Source organism: Megachile rotundata, chromosome 6 (genome assembly GCF_050947335.1).
Source record: "Megachile rotundata isolate GNS110a chromosome 6, iyMegRotu1, whole genome shotgun sequence".
NCBI lineage: Eukaryota > Metazoa > Arthropoda > Insecta > Hymenoptera > Megachilidae > Megachile > Megachile rotundata.
This window is the reverse complement of record NC_134988.1, coordinates 17,493,899-17,510,712: the sequence shown is the minus strand read 5'-3', so window position 1 is coordinate 17,510,712 and position 16,814 is coordinate 17,493,899. Positions and strand designations below refer to the sequence as shown.

Below are 16,814 nucleotides of genomic sequence, written 5' to 3'. Positions count from 1 at the left end.
GAATACTCGCCGACTTTCACAAAGAGTTCTTTACCGGCAAGCAATTATCCGTCACTCCAGTCGCGATGGAAGGCGAATTAATTCACCGCAGTCTGTCAATATCGTTGCAATCCATTTTTCTCCGTCTTTTCTTGCCTGTCCGTCTTGCTAATCGTCGGTCTTGGAAGAATGAAAGCCGCGAAGCGAAGCAATAAGGAGGGGTGGAAAGATCCCGGGCGTTATTGAATCGCACGGTGAGATTTAATTAGAGCGTCGAACAGAAGGAACTGTATTAATTGTCCTCTGTACGAAGACCTTGTCCTCTTCGCTTGTAATCGGAAATTCCTGTTTGACGTGTAGCACCCTAACAGGATATAGCGTCGCGTTTCCGCGCGTTATAGACGTTCGCGTCGCGTCATTCAGATAACGCCTGGACGTCTTCGAGCAACCCCTATTGTTGCTGTAATTAGGCCACGCAGCGACGGAATCGATACGTGGTTCGACTTTGTATCGAATGCGAGGGTGACTTATGACTGGAATAAAATTCGTTTCATCTGAATGAAGTGTTTATTATTTCTATCCGATCGTGCAGAAGCTACGACAAATAAACGAAGATTCTTCGTTGCGAAATAATCTTCGAGTCCTTTCCTTGCTCTTCGAAGGCTTCTTGTTTTACCCCCGCAGAAACCTAATGAGAATTTTTATTGCCGCAGGAAGCAGTTCTTTTAATACTTTGTCCTCTTGTGTCACCCTCTCTACGGGGACCGTGTAATGGGGAAGTTCCTAGAAGTTGCTGAAATAACAGACGAAAGTTTGCTCAGTAGGAAATATAAATTAGCGAACTGACTGCTTTGGAAGTACAATAATTACGCAGAAGCATTGCGCTTTTATGCAAGAATCGATCGCAGCAGGCTTCAAAAAAGGTTTATCAATAGTGGAAACGATAATAAACGGTGTTCGGTAGTGACCGTTCGGGCTTGTAACGTATTCCAGGCAAGTTTCGAGCGAGGGGCGCGTGACGGCGGCTTTTATCGGCCACGGGGCACGCGTCGAGCAAACAGGGGTGCCCGGCATAATGCCAGTCCGCATCTGCAGGGGAGACCGGTGTAAGGGGCACATTTCCAAGGGTTACAAAGGAGGGTAGAGGGGGTGAAGCCATGGCAAACCGTCACCCTCGCATCGGTCTCCCATGGCAAGAGCCGTCACGATTTGGCTAGTCGACGCCGATCGACGCCATTCAACGGTCGTTTCTTAACAGCGTTTCGGCGAGGTAGGAGGAATTTCTCTCCCGAACGGAATAGTTGATGAACAAAGAGACCATTAGCGTGGGTGGTAAGTAACTCTGATCTGGAAACGTTAGAACGAATGCTCCAACGAACCGTGTGCGTCTGGACGAGGGTACGGAATTATTCTCAGCCGTGGTGCCTACAACATTCAAGACGAAGAAATTCTTACCGTGATATAGTTGGTGATATTTTTATCCGTGAGTCGATGTCGTGCAATTGTGTTTCGTAGGATCTCACAACGAAGATGAAGAGATATTCTTCGGTAGGTTCGATGTTTGAAACCTTTCGTGTGCCGGCATATGTTTAACTGCTTCATTACTTGATACAGGCACCTTGTTTGGCGGATGACACTGGCGACCACAAAAAGGCGAAAACGCTCGAGGTGAATTTCATTTTTGTTATAGACTTTTATGCAGAGTTATCAACGATGAATAAGTTTTTAAGCTACTCGAGCATACTTAAAGTTTTAATCGCTTCAAATTTCAATGGAATCTGAAAAGTTTAAAAAGTTCCGAAGCTGATACTTCGGAGACAATATCTGTTAAGATTCAAGATTCGCCAAAAGCTTTTTCAGATGCTTTACATTATTAAGAAACTTCCAACTAATCTTAATTTGACGATGAACAGTTTTTATACATTATACAAACTCCCACATTACTTTGCCTCTTTCTATCTATACACGTACAGTTATAACATCGTACAATTTCATCGAGTGGCTTATGGTATTATCAGGAAGTTTATATTAGAAGTAGCCCATCACTAAAGAAATGTTATCGATGTCTGGTAATCTAAAGTGCTGTCTGATAAAGCGATTAAATAGCGTGCATTTGCGATGTTTACGCAGGAGCCAAACGCGAGGGAGTATCTGCAATTGGCGTTGGCCAGAGTGTTGGAGTTGCAACGAGAGATCAAAGAAGGAACGTACACAACGGACCACACCAGCGATCTCGGTAACACTAATTTATTCCATCAATTTTCCATCTGGTTTCTCCGACGCGTTTCTAAACTTTCGTAGAATCGCAAGTTCGTACTCGAGTGTATTGGTATCGAGAAAAACTTCTATGGGACGAAACTTACTGATCGAGCAAAGTTTCAAGAATTATTATCGAGGAAATTCTTTACAGGTGAATCCAGCAGCGAGGAAGATCTGACAAAAGAAGTGCTGCGCAAAGTGTTCGAAGATCTGCCTGGAACGCCTGAATCGGTTCAAAACATCATCGACAAAGTGGCAAAGCCGAGAAATTCTCAGCTCGACGCGATCTACGGCAAAAGAATCCAACTTCTGGGGTATGACACTTGTCGTCGAGCTGCCGTGGATTTCATGAAGCACGCAGTTCGCGAAACGGGAAGGGACATGCCAGCGAATTATCCTGGATTTCGTTTGGGTACTTATTCAAGAAACGAGCCAAGAATCGCTCATCGGAGGACTGGTCTGCTAAGAGGTGCTCATAAGAAAGAAACTGGATCTTCGTACGACCAGGAAATCCGTGACAGGATGCTGAGAAGCTTGGATCTTCATTTGGCGAACAAGCAAAGAGATTACACCGCTAAATTAATGAGATCGGCTATATAGCTTCGGTAGTTCGTACCATGGAACAAAGATGAGGTCTTTAAAGCGTTTATAATTAAGCACGATGTTAAATATTCTTTTCAATTAGTTCTAGTCAGACTTGTCAACAGTTGTTGTCTTAAGAATCGCTCTAGTCATGCACATGAGTCATTAAGTATTAATAACAACGAGGTCCAACTGCAAATTATTTTTCTACGAATATAGTATGCGTGTGAACGTGTTGTGTGTTACTGAAAATTAAATGTATGGCGCGAATAACGACTTATATAATATTTATTTGTGGAAGAGTATAAATAGAGAAGACTGCGATCTTTTGTAAAAAAAGAAAACGTTTATTCATAATGTACAATTTAAAAAAAGAGAAAAGAACAAAAGGTATCTACGATACGACTTAAACGTCTATACGCTTCGCTAACTTCATTTTGTCCCTTAGATGATAAAAAATAAAACGAATGTCAAAATGTTCGCCAATGGATCGACGCCCGACTAGATAATTTTCGTCGTTCAATCACGAAAATCTGGCAAAAGCGATGCTCGGGACGCGGACGCGTTTAACTTCTATCAAAAATAAATCGCTCTCTTCGTTCTAACAAATAGACTCCGTATGATTCGCGTATTTTCTCTTCCGTTTTTATCGCTTCCGGATTAGAACATTCTGCATCCGTGGATCCTCGAAGCTATTATACTCGGTACGAATCCTCGAGGATCTTCACGCGATGCCTAACGAAATATTATGCACGTTTATATCGTCTACGAGATAGCTGATCTACTCGAAACGCGATAGTACACATCGACGAGACAACGCTTCTCTTGCATTGCTTTGACTACGGTAGACTCTCGTTATATTGCCACATTAACTTTCACACATACAAGCAACTGTTGCAGTGTACGGATAGAGAGCAATATTAGAAATATCAAATTTCGAAAAATTTAGAAATTTCTGAATATATATTGCACAGATTAATCCACTGCCATTAAAAATTCTTTGCTCCTACGTGACGATGTAACGAGAGCCTGCTGTACAGAATCACGTAAGTGTTTCGCTGATTGCTTCTCACATAAAAGAACATCCGAGGCGTGGAATACTTTCGGAAGTTGTCAACCTCGGGATGTAGTGTCATAATTATAATAAAATTTGTTTCACAGTATCGTCGATTGTGTGCTTAAAAATGCACATACAATATTTGGACGCTTCACGTCATTTCTATAATCTAAAATACGATCATTGTTTCATCGTTAACAACAATATCATCGGTGTAATCGACGGGCAACTTTGTACAGTACTAAACTACTAATGTTCTCTTAAGAATTTCTAACATCGTTTAAAATCTGTATGATAGACTAGGAAAGAGCGTAGGTCTATGCGCTAAATCTAGCAAGATATTTAAAAATATTTGTTGCTGTTCTCGTTGTTCCAATGTGCATTTAAGTAACATTTTGACGGCAGCACGCTTCGTGGAATTTTTGATTAGCAATTTTAATTCCGAATACTAAGTTCGTTGTCAAAGAGCATGACAGCGTACAAAAGCGTGCTCCATATTTCCTAACGTTTCAAAGTTGCCAGTCTGTTCACTTACGTGTAAAGGTACAATTACGAAACACAAGGTACACGACTAACACGGTATCGATTATTCGTCTATATCCAAAAAAAGACTTAAACTAAATTGCTTAAACGTAACATATAGAGGGCTCAAGCAGCAGGATACAGGGTCGCTGCCAATAAAAAATAAGCTGACACGATGGAGAATAAAACCGAAACGACTGACAATGAAACAAACCGAAAGAAGCCGAACGAAACGTTGAAAGGAACCGATCGAGTAGAAGACAGTTGAGTTTAGAATTCCAATAGAAGCGTTTCGAGCCTATCGCTTTCTCTAAAGCTACTCGTCGAAATCGTTTCTTTCTGTCTACTTACGAGGATACATAAACTTCCGGTACAGCTGTTCTATTCTTAAATATATCTTAAGTTAAGCGTTACGAATGTAACCCCAACGAATCCCTTCGGTATCGTATCGACTTCCTCGAGCCATCCCCCCTAGATCTCCCCAATCCAAACCGACTCAAGCGAGACGTTAACTATTGAAATCGTCTGAAATTGCAGCCCAAAAGAGATCGAATTTTGGACGTGATCGTGGACCGAGCGGTTTCTCAGTGCTGTTGCACGAGAGTTGGCCCGTTACCAGGATTTCTCCATGGATCCGGTATATCGAAATGCGCAGGAACCGTCAGCAGAGCATCATCCGCGGTTCTATCGGCGCTGCAGTTCTTCGGCTTCACGCGAGTCGTGTTCACGCACTCGATGGGCAACTTGAAGAACTCCAACTTGTAATTGTAGCCCTGACTGCTCACTCGGATGATCGTGTGCAACGGCACCTCCATATAGGGCAACTCCTCGGGCTTTTTGTCCATAAAGAACCCGATGATGCAACGCAATACCGCCTGGTGGGACACCACCAGGACGTTGTGGGACCGCTGGAGTTCGGCTAACACCGGCTCCACCCGTTGCATCGCGTCCACGTAACTCTCTCCCCAAGGATAACGATAGCGCAGCTTGTCCTGGTCCCGCCAAGCGAATTCCTGGATCAAACATTATTGCTTTTAAGGCTGATTCAAGATATGTTTAACACTATTCCTCGTTCTCCGACAAACTTAAGTCTATAAACTTTTATTAATTAATATAAAATATTATAATGTACCTGTGGATAGTGCTCTTGCATCTCCTCGTACGAAAGCCCCTCGCAAACTCCGGCATGAAGCTCGTTCAGAGCCGCCACGTGTTCTTGCGGCGCCTCCACCCCACGCGCTGTCGCGATAGTCCTTCGAAGACGACTGGTCAGAACTCGTAGATCGGGAATACGCATAGCGTTGAATTTCGTCGCCAATGCCTGAGCGTATCTCTCGCCACGTGCGCTCAACACGGCATCACCACCGACCTTACCCAACACGTTGTACTCGCTTTCACCGTGCTGAAATTAAGAGAACAATTCATTTTTTCTCGAGTGATATCTTAAGACGCAATTAAATACTTCAATGACAAGCATATGTTTATGTTAAGTGATTGATGATGTTGAATAATCGTTGGAAATCTATCGCCGCGAAGAAGAGACTGATAAGATAGGAATATTTTTATTAGACGAAGTTTGCTGAAACGATAACGATCTGGATCAACTGTTCTTGTCACATTGCGTATAAAAATATTGAGCACACTCTCGATTTAAAACACGATTATATCATGAAATGTCTTAACCTTGTTAACGAAGATAAGAACTACATAAATACCATTTTATCGATAGATCTCGGGAATTTCGCTAAACGGGCGATCATGAAAGTGTCAAGTTTGTAGTCCGATAATTTTGAATAGATGGTGTAATCCCTGAAGGCTTGAAATAAGATTGATCGGTTACTAACCCGAGAGAAGTAAAGAGTATGCGGCATGACGGTGACGCTCCCAAGATATCCTAACACGCTGGTCTCGATGTGACCCGAAACCTTGTGCGTCTCGATGTCCATGGTAGCGGTGTCGATACGGATCCTCGAGTAATTCTTCTCGTCCATCGGTTCGTACGATCGAACGTAATGAGCTACCTTGAGTCTCAAATCTTCCTGAGCCCGCACTGGATCCATACCGACATAGTCGGTGCTGTACCGTAGTATCTCTTTATAATTTCGCTCCAGCACGACTGGATCGTCGCAGACGCATTCGATGAAAAGCACGCGGTAACCGAGCTGCCCGAAAAAGTAGTCGAAGACCTCGGCGCGTTGTGCTCGTGTCACCAGCGTGGCGTCCAGGATCTTTAAACAGAAAAACACATTTTATTGCTACTACATGGGTGTTCCTTTCTCAGCGTAAACACACGTGTTCTTTACGGTCTGTAGGTTGATATTTAAAAAATATGACGTTGTTTTATTTCGCGATTAAATTCATGACGATGTTGGAGAAAGAGAAAGAAAGAGTTGGTCTTTGATCCAAACAAAGTTATCAGTTATCTAGTTAAACGTAATAAAAGGTTATTGACTCAGATGGCATCAACTTTAGTCGAAATTAATATTCGTCGAATGTTGAATAACTCTGTAGATAAGAATACGAAGGTCGTGGATTTAATCGCTAATACTTGTTCGATCATATAAATTTGCATGTAGTTGTCGATCTATCACGTTACATTCGCCCGTGGTTATCGAGGTCGCTTATATCTTCTATACAGAGTCGCCCACGTGTACAGCAGATTATTCTCAACAATAAATGTCATTGAAACTATAGGTCTATTTCGCCCGTGTGTCAAGAATATCGATGAAATCTATGCGGTCATTTTTATCGGACTTTAAGCTTTAAATTGATATGCCATAAGTGCTATTTTGAAGTTCTTTTATGTCATCAAATAGTAGGTTTCGACATCGGTTACGTTGGTTGTAACTGGCAATCAGCCACTTTGCATCGATAAAATATTCACGTATGCATTCTTATCAAACTTTGAATTCCAAATTTATATGATATACGTGCTATTTGCGGTACATTTATGTTATCAAGTTTAAAAATAAAAAATTCATAATACGATAATTTAATATTTTAATGTTTTCTTTTTAGTATAACTTAAATGACTTGTCCAAAAGTTCTGAATATCTGACAAGACACCCTGTGTACACAAGTTTGCGTGTTGTGGCTAGCCTCGAAATAAAGGACGCGGGTTTAAAGTGCTGGCGACAGTCCGTAACCCTTTGAGGTCTTTGTCGCGAACCGTTCAATACCTCGTACGACAAGATAACGAAAAAAATAGCAAAACTCGTACGACGAGAATCGAGCGCAGAGAAAGGTAGTTTGCAAACCGAGACCGGCTCGACCGGCCTGTTTAATCGCCTCTCCGCCATTACCGATTCTGCGTTTGCTTGCCAACGCGAAGGGAAGAAATATTTTCGTGCAAGCTGCATACGCTCTGCGTCTTTCTCTTCTAAATTTGGAACGATGTTTTCCAAAACATGAGTAATCGTGAGCACTTTCTCGCTCGTTCATTGCTTCAAAACATGCTCAAGGCTACTTCGAAATCTGATCATTGATCGCGATCAATTGTGTGATCTACAATTCGATACGTATTGTTTTCGCGTATAACGTCACTGGCGTGAATCACGTATGTTTAAGTGAAATGACAAATAAATAATATGACGACTGACATTTTGAACACCGTGGTGATAAGTGACTATCAATAGTTGGCATTTTAGATTTATTGTTATACGCGTTATATTGGTAACACTATCTTCTTATTTTTAATGTTAATATATCGCGAGCGCTCAAGTTTTGGAAGACAACCAAAAGCAACACACGCTTTTGCTCGGCTGATTTAAACCGACTGACAATTACGATTACGATTATCATTAATCATTCAATACGTTCATAATTTATTGATGCTTACAGCTACGGAATTCCCAGCTGCGAGCCATGCAGCACAGTCGTGCATGGCGTCCCGTTGAGCCAAAGCTCTCAGTGCTGCATTCGCCGTATGGTCTGGCTGAAATAGCTCATGCGATACTGCTTCTCCATATGGTTCCAATCTTTTCCTCCTATACTCGCTTACTCGCATCACTGAAACCATATGTAAATCTCCATTTAGTGTTTCCTTCGAGAACTTCAAAAAACTTTAGCAATGTTTAAGACTTTCGCACACCGGCAACGAGGTCATTTACTCCACCTTTTCGCTTTTACCGACTTGTAACGAATAGAAAGTTTTACGATACGCAATAATAAAAATAATCAGACAGTGTTGGAGGAAAAATCGGCAGGATAAGGTTACCTCCACTTGTGTCTAGAATGTGCATCGATAAATGATCGAATCGTTTATGATAATTCATAATCGTTACGTAACATACATAAAATATGAGAATATATACAGTGATTTAATTAACCCGCGGATCAATAAGCTGGAAATTCCTGAACATGAATTAAACAAATTATGTTTAAAAGTATAAGATTTATGATCAAAAAGAAGAAGTAAAAAAGGGGAATTAAGTATGTACTCTCGTAAAAAGTTTTTTGTACGACTTTGTGAACATATCAAGGTGTCATTACAAAGACAAAGGCAGAAAAACTTCTCACCTTTGGTAGAATCGCCATTCCAATTGAGTCTGCGCGAGAGGCACTGAGCCACTTGGCTTTTTCCACGACCTGGCAAACCGCACATAGCGATCACCACCCCGGCAAATTTGCGTGGTGACTTCGTTATTCCCGGTGTCCTGACCGCGATCTTATCCTTACCGGGTTCTGAAAAAAAACAGGGAAATAATTATTGTGCGGATCAGTGATTGCGTAAGGAGGGACATTCTCATTGATCTCGCGTGGACGTTCAATGTCATCATTGTCTTACTCCAAACAGAGCAGTCTTTGTTAAAACGAAGTATATCTGCTGCTAAGGAAGCAGAGTAGACTAAGGAAGTATATGCTTTGTTTTTGTTTGTTACCTATTTCATAGAATGCTTTAACAAACCACCTATACCTTTCCTTATTTTTATCTGCACGATATAGTATACATTTTATCAGGAAAAATCTGAGCCACCCTATACAACGATTCTACTTTAGAAGTCGGATGAAATAGTTTTGGCAATAGGCCGATTAAACCGTTCGGCTAACATTTTAACACTCGATCATCAATAATGCGAATGCGTACGAAACTCGATATGAATACAAAAATTTCAATTGTAAATTATGCAAAATTCGATGAAAGTCTATGAGTCATTCTTTAAAAGCAATTGCTTTAATTGGATACCTTGAACTGTAAACAGCAGTTTTTCGATTCGCAGAAAGGAAACAGACTTCGCAACACGTGAAATCGCGTGCATCGTGTAGATGAATCTAATCGGGTCGAAAATTCTACTGGCGTGTTTTAAATCTCTTTGTTCGAACATCGATCGATGTGTAGAACCGTAGGTGAATTATTCTTACCGATCACACACATGTTTCCTACAATGTATCGCTACGTTCTTCGACCCTCGAGTTTCCAACCAATGTTGGATCGATAATGCTGAATGCGTTTCAATGTTACACTAGCGAGGCTAACTCGCGAGCGTGCGAATTGCTCGCACAAATTAACTGTTCGAATATCTAACGAACACTGAGGCCTTTGTTGGCTACTACATTGAGAATGGACGTCGGTGAACTTTATATTTAGAATTCGCCTCTTGCACGAGCGCTTTTGGCTACGATTTCTCGATAGTCACTTCGTTCGAGGTAGTAACCTCAAAAACAGCGATGTACCCCGAATGCATCCTCCGTGAAACAGCACGCGCCGCGTTTCGTGCAAAGTTCGGAACTCGGTCTAAAATACACCAAACGTCTTCGTTCCAAATATATGATGCAAAAATCGGGGACTTTTACGACTCTAAAATTGGCCTGTTATTTACAAGATAAGATTGAAAAGGGGGACAAAATGACAACGACATATCTATACTCGTCAAAATTCCTGCGATAACATGGTTGAATGAGCTTATCGAGATATATTTTTACTCCAAAGATTCTTCGTGCTTCAACTTTTTTATTTTTCAAGTTCAGAAATTTTCGAAGTCAAACTCTGATTAGTAGCAATTCTCAAAATCACAGATTTTTGATTGTAGAAATTTTCGAAATCACAAATTCTTAAGCGTAGAAATTCTTCAAATGTCCACCACCTAAATTTTCAGATAGAAAAGTTTTAGAATTTATTAAGCTTCAAGCGCTGCATAATTCTTATTCAATTTACAACTGTTACATCGTAATAAACTTTTGCCCAAGGCTCTGGAAGCTCGAGACACAGCTCTGTTCTCAGCAATCGTGTTTTGGAACCGATAAAGGTCGATACGTTTCGAACTCGCGAATAATCGGAGATTTTCACAAGTCACGAGTTTCACTGTTCTCGTAGTCAACAATTTCGTCATTCGCGATTATCAGTCTTCTTTAGTCACGTATCTTAGTTGGCAGCGATGTGGTACGTCAACAAAATTAATTACAAATTAGACCTCATGATCTTGGGATCAAAGAGCTTATTCAAGCTCTCGTCTTCGCAATTTCTATCCGGCTGGAAGACTTTGAATTACAAAGCAAAGAACGGAAGTTTCGCGTTTCAATTAACGATCGAATCCGATGTAGAAGGCAACGCGATCGAAATCATCTCCGATATCGAGGATGATGCTACGTAACAAGAATCCCTCTGCTAAAACAATGTTAAATGTAGTTTAATAGTCCGTCCGTTGACCTGAGACGTGCTGTCATCCGATTCATTATTCAAGCATTAAATTGTTATAGTCTCGCACGCGCACGCACGCGTGTACAGTGTGAGGTTGTCACGTTGCTTGCATTTGTATGTCGTTTATATCGATTCATCGTGCGGAATCGTATGAAAGTAATTAACATTTTCCGTCGTTATGTAACAAATCATAACTGGTTGACTTACATTGCGTGTCATGTTAAGCGTTCAAAGTTCTGTGGATAGAGTTCACCGTAAGATCTAGAAACGTGCAGGAAAAAATTCAACGATGTTCTAACTTCGGAAAATGTTGACGGTGCAAATTTATCTGGGATCGATAAAGAATTCATGATTCGACTTGCAACCGTGCAATCCTACGTGTATACTTTCCTCCCTACGCGATGGCTAAAACAAGGTCAGTCGTAGAAAATCGATAATCATCCCTATCTGGGGACCTTCCATTCTCCTGCATCAGAAGAAACGATGCGTCTCGAACCGACACGTGTATTCCATTAAAGAAAATGGGAGTCGTAAGCATTGACGTAACTGGACAGAAACTAGGGCGAACTTCAAAAATAAGGGTTGAAGAGATGTACTACGTATGATACGAATTTCTAAACTCTCATATTTTCAAGCCTGATCTAATTTGAGTTGTTGTATTAATAAAATTACATAAACACAATCCTTACAATGCTTGAAGACTCTTTGAGTACAAAAGTAATATAGATGTAGAGTAACTAAACCGATAACAAAGACAGCTCAAACAGTTTACATAGATAAATAACTGATAAAGAACTGGAACATCCGTAAAAAGACTGATAAAGTGTTATCGAATAGAACGTAACGTTGGAACAACACTGATATTGAATTTGTGCATAAGAAAAAAGATAACTTCTTCAATTTGTGAAGAAAAATGAATCCCATAATCATCGAAGAATATTAGCCGAAAACTTGATTAAGTTTATATCGTCAATATCAAAGCGTGATGGAACAGAAAATATGTCAATATTGCCAAATGCGTGGGAGGTTATTAAGAATTCCCTAATTCATTACTTGAATGACTATTTGCGTCAAATACAAAGTATAGTCGGTCGATGTATTGCGGAATCACTCCCTGTCACCGTGATCAGGTGACACAGTGTATAAACTAAATGCAACTGACGTTAAAAAAGAAAGAAAGGGACTCGTGCGTGAACCCGACTGCATTGTGGTATTTATATATAGCGTATAAATAATCGGCTTGCGGTGAAAGCCAGCGAACGTGCAGCGACTATAGTCACAAAGGTTTACGCCTCTCGATCGTATAGGAAGGTGTCTCTCGACTTATTAGCATGTGTGCAACACACTATACGCAAACTGCAATTGTGCGTTTCACAAGCGATTCTAATAATATCTTGCATGGGATATCCTTGGTAGGATCCTTTTCCTTTTCTTATTTTCCCCCGTCGTTTCTACTGCTTGTATTCACTCCTTTCACGTTTTATCTTCGAGGTAAACATCAGGACGACGAATGCCTACATACCACGTTACTACGAATGACAGAGAAACCATTATCTCGAATGATTTCACGTTTCGAGGTTGATTAGATTACAAATTTAATCACACGATGTACGATATCTATATTCTACCTGGCGCAACCGCTTAATTGCCCCCTCGTGAATCCGACACACGTGTTGACATTCAAACTCCGATACCCTCGTATTATCGATACTAGTACAGTTGTCTAGTTTTAATTTATGTATTATGTAGCCGGTATCGTAACGTTGTATCGTCTGCAGATATTTCTTAACGATGTAGTGATTGGACGAATTAATTCTGTAGTGTCAGCAATCCAACGGATTAACTCATATGATTTATTGATAGATACGTAACACGAAATCCGACTTTGACATATGTGTCTGAGCCCTTTATAAGGGATTAATATTCTGTAATCCAATGCTTATGAGATTTGGAATACTTTCAAATGTTTACGATAACAACCGTATGATGACTTTTCATTTATTGTGCTAGAAATAATTTGCGGACGTTACTATGAATGTTCCTTCTATCGAACAAACAAAAGTTAGAAAAAATGATAAAGATCTAATAAAAAGAAAATTCCTAACACGCAGAATAGAATTGCAAAGTGACAAAAGTCTAGAACATGCACTGAGACAATTGCCTTCATTAAGTGCACCATTGTTAACCGACCATAATCGCGTTCCTTTATGCAATTTACTCGCGTCAATGTTTTTCATTGATACAAGTTATCGCGGAAGAAAAACCGTGGCGTCTTTCCGCGCACCCGTGTAACGATTGGTCTGACAGAAGGCAGATAAAAGTTGAAGATACGCTTCATCAATGCAGGCTAGTGTTCGGAGAGACCTCGCTTATTCAAGTTTATTGTGCTACCTCTTGATAAATTTATCTTTAGAGATAAAAGCGCGACAAGTGTACAAAGAACGTGCATCTCACCCTCCTCGGCCTACTGCATCATTTTCTCGCTTTTTCTATTCCAATTGGAACAACAGACTTATCTGCCTCTAGAAATGATGTCTGAAGCTCGAAAAACAAACACCGATATTTCGTGCGTTTCAGCGTGCAAATTTTCAAGTATCACGATCGGCGATGACACGAAAAATCTATTTACATTCGGCGGTATTTATAGCGATGCTTATAATTTTATCGTCGGGTCCTAGTTTACGGAACCATGACCTAGTTTCTAGCAGAATTTGCATCGAACGTCCTTCTATGCAGATCAGAAACGAGCGCGATATAGCACGAATTTCCTGTTTATCTCGGGCGCGTGTTGTTTACCGCATTTCTATGCAATATTCGTTGACGAACGTTCGCGTTGCATAATGCTCAAGGTATCATCGGCGACATCGTTTCTTAGACAACAACAAAGAAGCGGCAAACTGCGACAAGACTGCTCGTCGAACCCGCCGTACGCGTGACTCTACCATGCAAATAAGAGTAGACTGAAAAAGACACGTGTATGGCTCACGCTTCTAGTTACCTTGACGCTGTTCCTCCACACTGGGAGCCATGGTGTCAGCGCTCAAAGAGTTGCCGTTCCGTATGCCCGACGTGTTGGACGCGTTAGCTGCCAGTGTTATGATAGATTCGTCGCTTCCTTCTTGGAGGATGGCGGCTTGCAATGGGAGCTTCCTCGCGGAGAGACAATGACCAAATATTGGAGCCGCCAGCAGGTCAAAGCAGGCGGCAGCCCAGGGCATAACCAAATGAATGGACTTGTTCGAAAGGTCTTCCTTATTTTCCTCCGGGGAAAATCAGGGCCGACCAGCAGGTAGAACGGAATCAATGACAGGAAGGATGAAAGGATGCCTGGCAACGCTTTTCGGTTGGATATCCAAGCTAGCAAGAGCCCTCTATTTGTACGGAATTATACTCGTAAACAGTTAGTGGCCTATTGCTAGTTCTCCTCCTTCTGCCGTTGACTCTTCGGCTAAAGTTCTTCCGAAAAGTGATCGCTGCTCGTGTGCCGTATTATGGACAACAGGTCCTCCCTCATTCCAATTTGCTTGATCCTCACCTCTGGAGCCAGTTTGCGAGCTTCTTTGTCTTTGGTCGAAGAAAAGCCCAGTTCTACCCTCGGTTTACCTATCCTCGTGTAACCCTCACCCTTTATTTCCCACAATTTACTTAGCCTATTATTCGTTGTCCTCGATCTTCCTGACCACGTTGTTCACCGTAGCTTCTAACGTTGCCGCTATGGGTTACTCCGTTATGCGCACGCGCTCACACAGAATATTTGCTGGTAGTTTACATAGTCACGGTGCTGCCCCACCGTCTCTTCTTCACACGCCGGTCTTCTCTTTTCGTCTCCTCTCTGCTCCGATTATTTACACGTAAATTTAGAACGATTCCTCTCTTGCTTCTTCGTTTGACCCCTTTCAGGTTCAAAACAATGTGGTTTCACTTGGAACACTCGATCAAATTGCTAGGCAATTCCTCCTTCGGCGTTTTGGCTAAATGGATCTTCGAGCTGGGTTTATCCTTCGAAATTCTTCGTACAGACTAGTAGACTGTATCACAGTTATGGATGCACAGGTCTGCTACAAGATAAATGGAGTACAGATGTGCCTCTAACGTGGAAACGACTGTACGCTATTCGAGGAGGTTCCAGCGACTGATGTTTCTTCATCCGCTGCAGCTTTTAGCAACATCGACCCAGACTTTGTAGGCGCCCTCTGTTGGAACCGACCAATCAACGATACGCTGACCCCTCTACTTGTGTATAGTAATCGCGTTAGGAATACGTTGCATGTGTTCGCGTTTGCCGACAATACGTTGATATTTATTAAAACAGAACGAATCCCCGGACAAAATGACTTTTTTACAGAATTTTTCTTTTCGTTTCGAGCGGAAAACATTTACTGTTTTCGAATCGTAGAATGTTATCGTTCTCTGGTTAGGTCATTATCGTATTGTTTTTCAGACATGTTTGTTTACGTAATATGTTTCAAATTGCTAGTTGTTAGAGGGATACACCGAAGAGGGACGATACCCTTTTTAAAGTTACAATTATTCTTGATTGGAATTAGACGAACCACTTTTGGAACGCTCCCTTAGCCTACTTCGATCCAACGACATCGTACATCTCGTAAATTACTGTCATAACTTGTCACGTAATTCTTAATTGTACCGCCGAAGCAGTTATTGTGGTTTCCGGGTAGATCTTTTCGATATTTATTACGCGCAAAAGAGACAACCGTATAATACGGCGGTACATTCAAACGGAGATCCACGCAAACATATGACGATTGTTTATGAAAGATTGCAAGCTTTGTCTATTTTATTGTAATTACGCGAGCAGCAAAAAGATGTTTGCATCAATTACTATCTCGACCCTCTCTTTCCCTTGATCCGAGCGTAGCCGAGCAAAGTCCACATTTGTTTCTCGCTGCCATTTAATAAAACGGCTACCCAGCCTCGTGTTCAGTCGCAAAGTCATTACGTTCAGTTGGCAAATGATAGATCATTAAAGTTTTGACCTGTCAAATTACATCATAGCCTGATCCGTGAGATGAGTAGAGATAAAATCGCATTGGTACAGCTTCGAACAATTTTCGCAGTTTTCTTGCTTATCTATGATCAGAATATTTAGTGCCACGTGCAGTTAATCGAAAGTAATAATACAGCTTTTACAATGAGAAAATTGGACTGTAATTATGCAACTGCAGTTGCATAACGTAGCTTTGTTAATGAGTGCTCCTGTCATACGTTTGTCTCGTGATTGATCATGAAAGTTCACGGTATAAGGAAACAAAGATTTTATATTCGCATGTTCTTGTCTAGGAAAATATTTTCCTAGGTAAGTTGAGTCATAGCCGCGAATTCGACGAATTGTTTGTCGTTTGGACAAGTTGGCACCAGGACAATTTTCCTACGGACACTGGTACACGCGACATTTAGTCGAGCAGAAAACCCACAGTCATAGCACGGTTGTCTTTTCAGATAATTGCTGACATGGTTTTACATTTTTCCGGAAACGTGACGTTTCACGCTTGACTTACGTGTACTTTCCACTCCGGAATAAATTAGTCAGTGGTGTAGTTTTCAATATTTATCGAGATCATTGGTCAATTATGATCATTCTTCATTGAAAAAAGAACAGTGATAGAACATGTAAATATTAGTTTTCACGTTCCTACGTCTACGTCAAACGATATCAAAATCCTTGAATCTACACGTGATAAGGGAAAAATAGACGAATTTCCTTGCACGTGATAAATGTGTGCTCACGAACGCTGCGTGATGAAATGATGATAGAGG

At 41.2% G+C, this 16,814-nt stretch overlaps 2 protein-coding genes across 4 annotated transcripts; one reads left to right on the top strand and one right to left on the bottom strand.

Moving 5' to 3' along the window:
• Positions 1 to 1,389: 1,389 nt before the first annotated feature.
• On the top strand, positions 1,390 to 3,288 carry LOC105662727 (uncharacterized). Its single transcript, XM_012287451.2, has 4 exons — positions 1,390 to 1,527; positions 1,594 to 1,647; positions 2,110 to 2,215; positions 2,390 to 3,288. Exons 1-4 carry the CDS (start codon positions 1,510 to 1,512, stop codon positions 2,836 to 2,838), a joined length of 627 nt encoding a protein of 208 aa, XP_012142841.2. The 5' UTR covers positions 1,390 to 1,509; the 3' UTR covers positions 2,839 to 3,288.
• LOC100881355 (6-phosphofructo-2-kinase/fructose-2,6-bisphosphatase) lies at positions 3,147 to 15,200 on the bottom strand. Of its 3 annotated transcripts, none has more exons than XM_003704154.3 (6): positions 14,035 to 15,200; positions 8,918 to 9,082; positions 8,238 to 8,407; positions 6,244 to 6,627; positions 5,532 to 5,801; positions 3,147 to 5,412 (listed from the first exon to the last, which is right to left on the bottom strand). In XM_003704154.3, exons 1-6 carry the CDS (start codon positions 14,252 to 14,254, stop codon positions 4,984 to 4,986), a joined length of 1,638 nt encoding a protein of 545 aa, XP_003704202.1. In that variant the 5' UTR covers positions 14,255 to 15,200; the 3' UTR covers positions 3,147 to 4,983. The 3 variants fall into 3 exon arrangements, with proteins under 3 accessions (XP_003704202.1, XP_012142839.1, XP_076388746.1); XM_012287449.2 differs by lacking the exon at positions 14,035 to 15,200 and adding an exon at positions 9,761 to 9,935; XM_076532631.1 differs by lacking the exon at positions 14,035 to 15,200 and adding an exon at positions 9,585 to 9,672.
• Between the last annotated feature and the right edge of the window lie 1,614 nt (positions 15,201 to 16,814).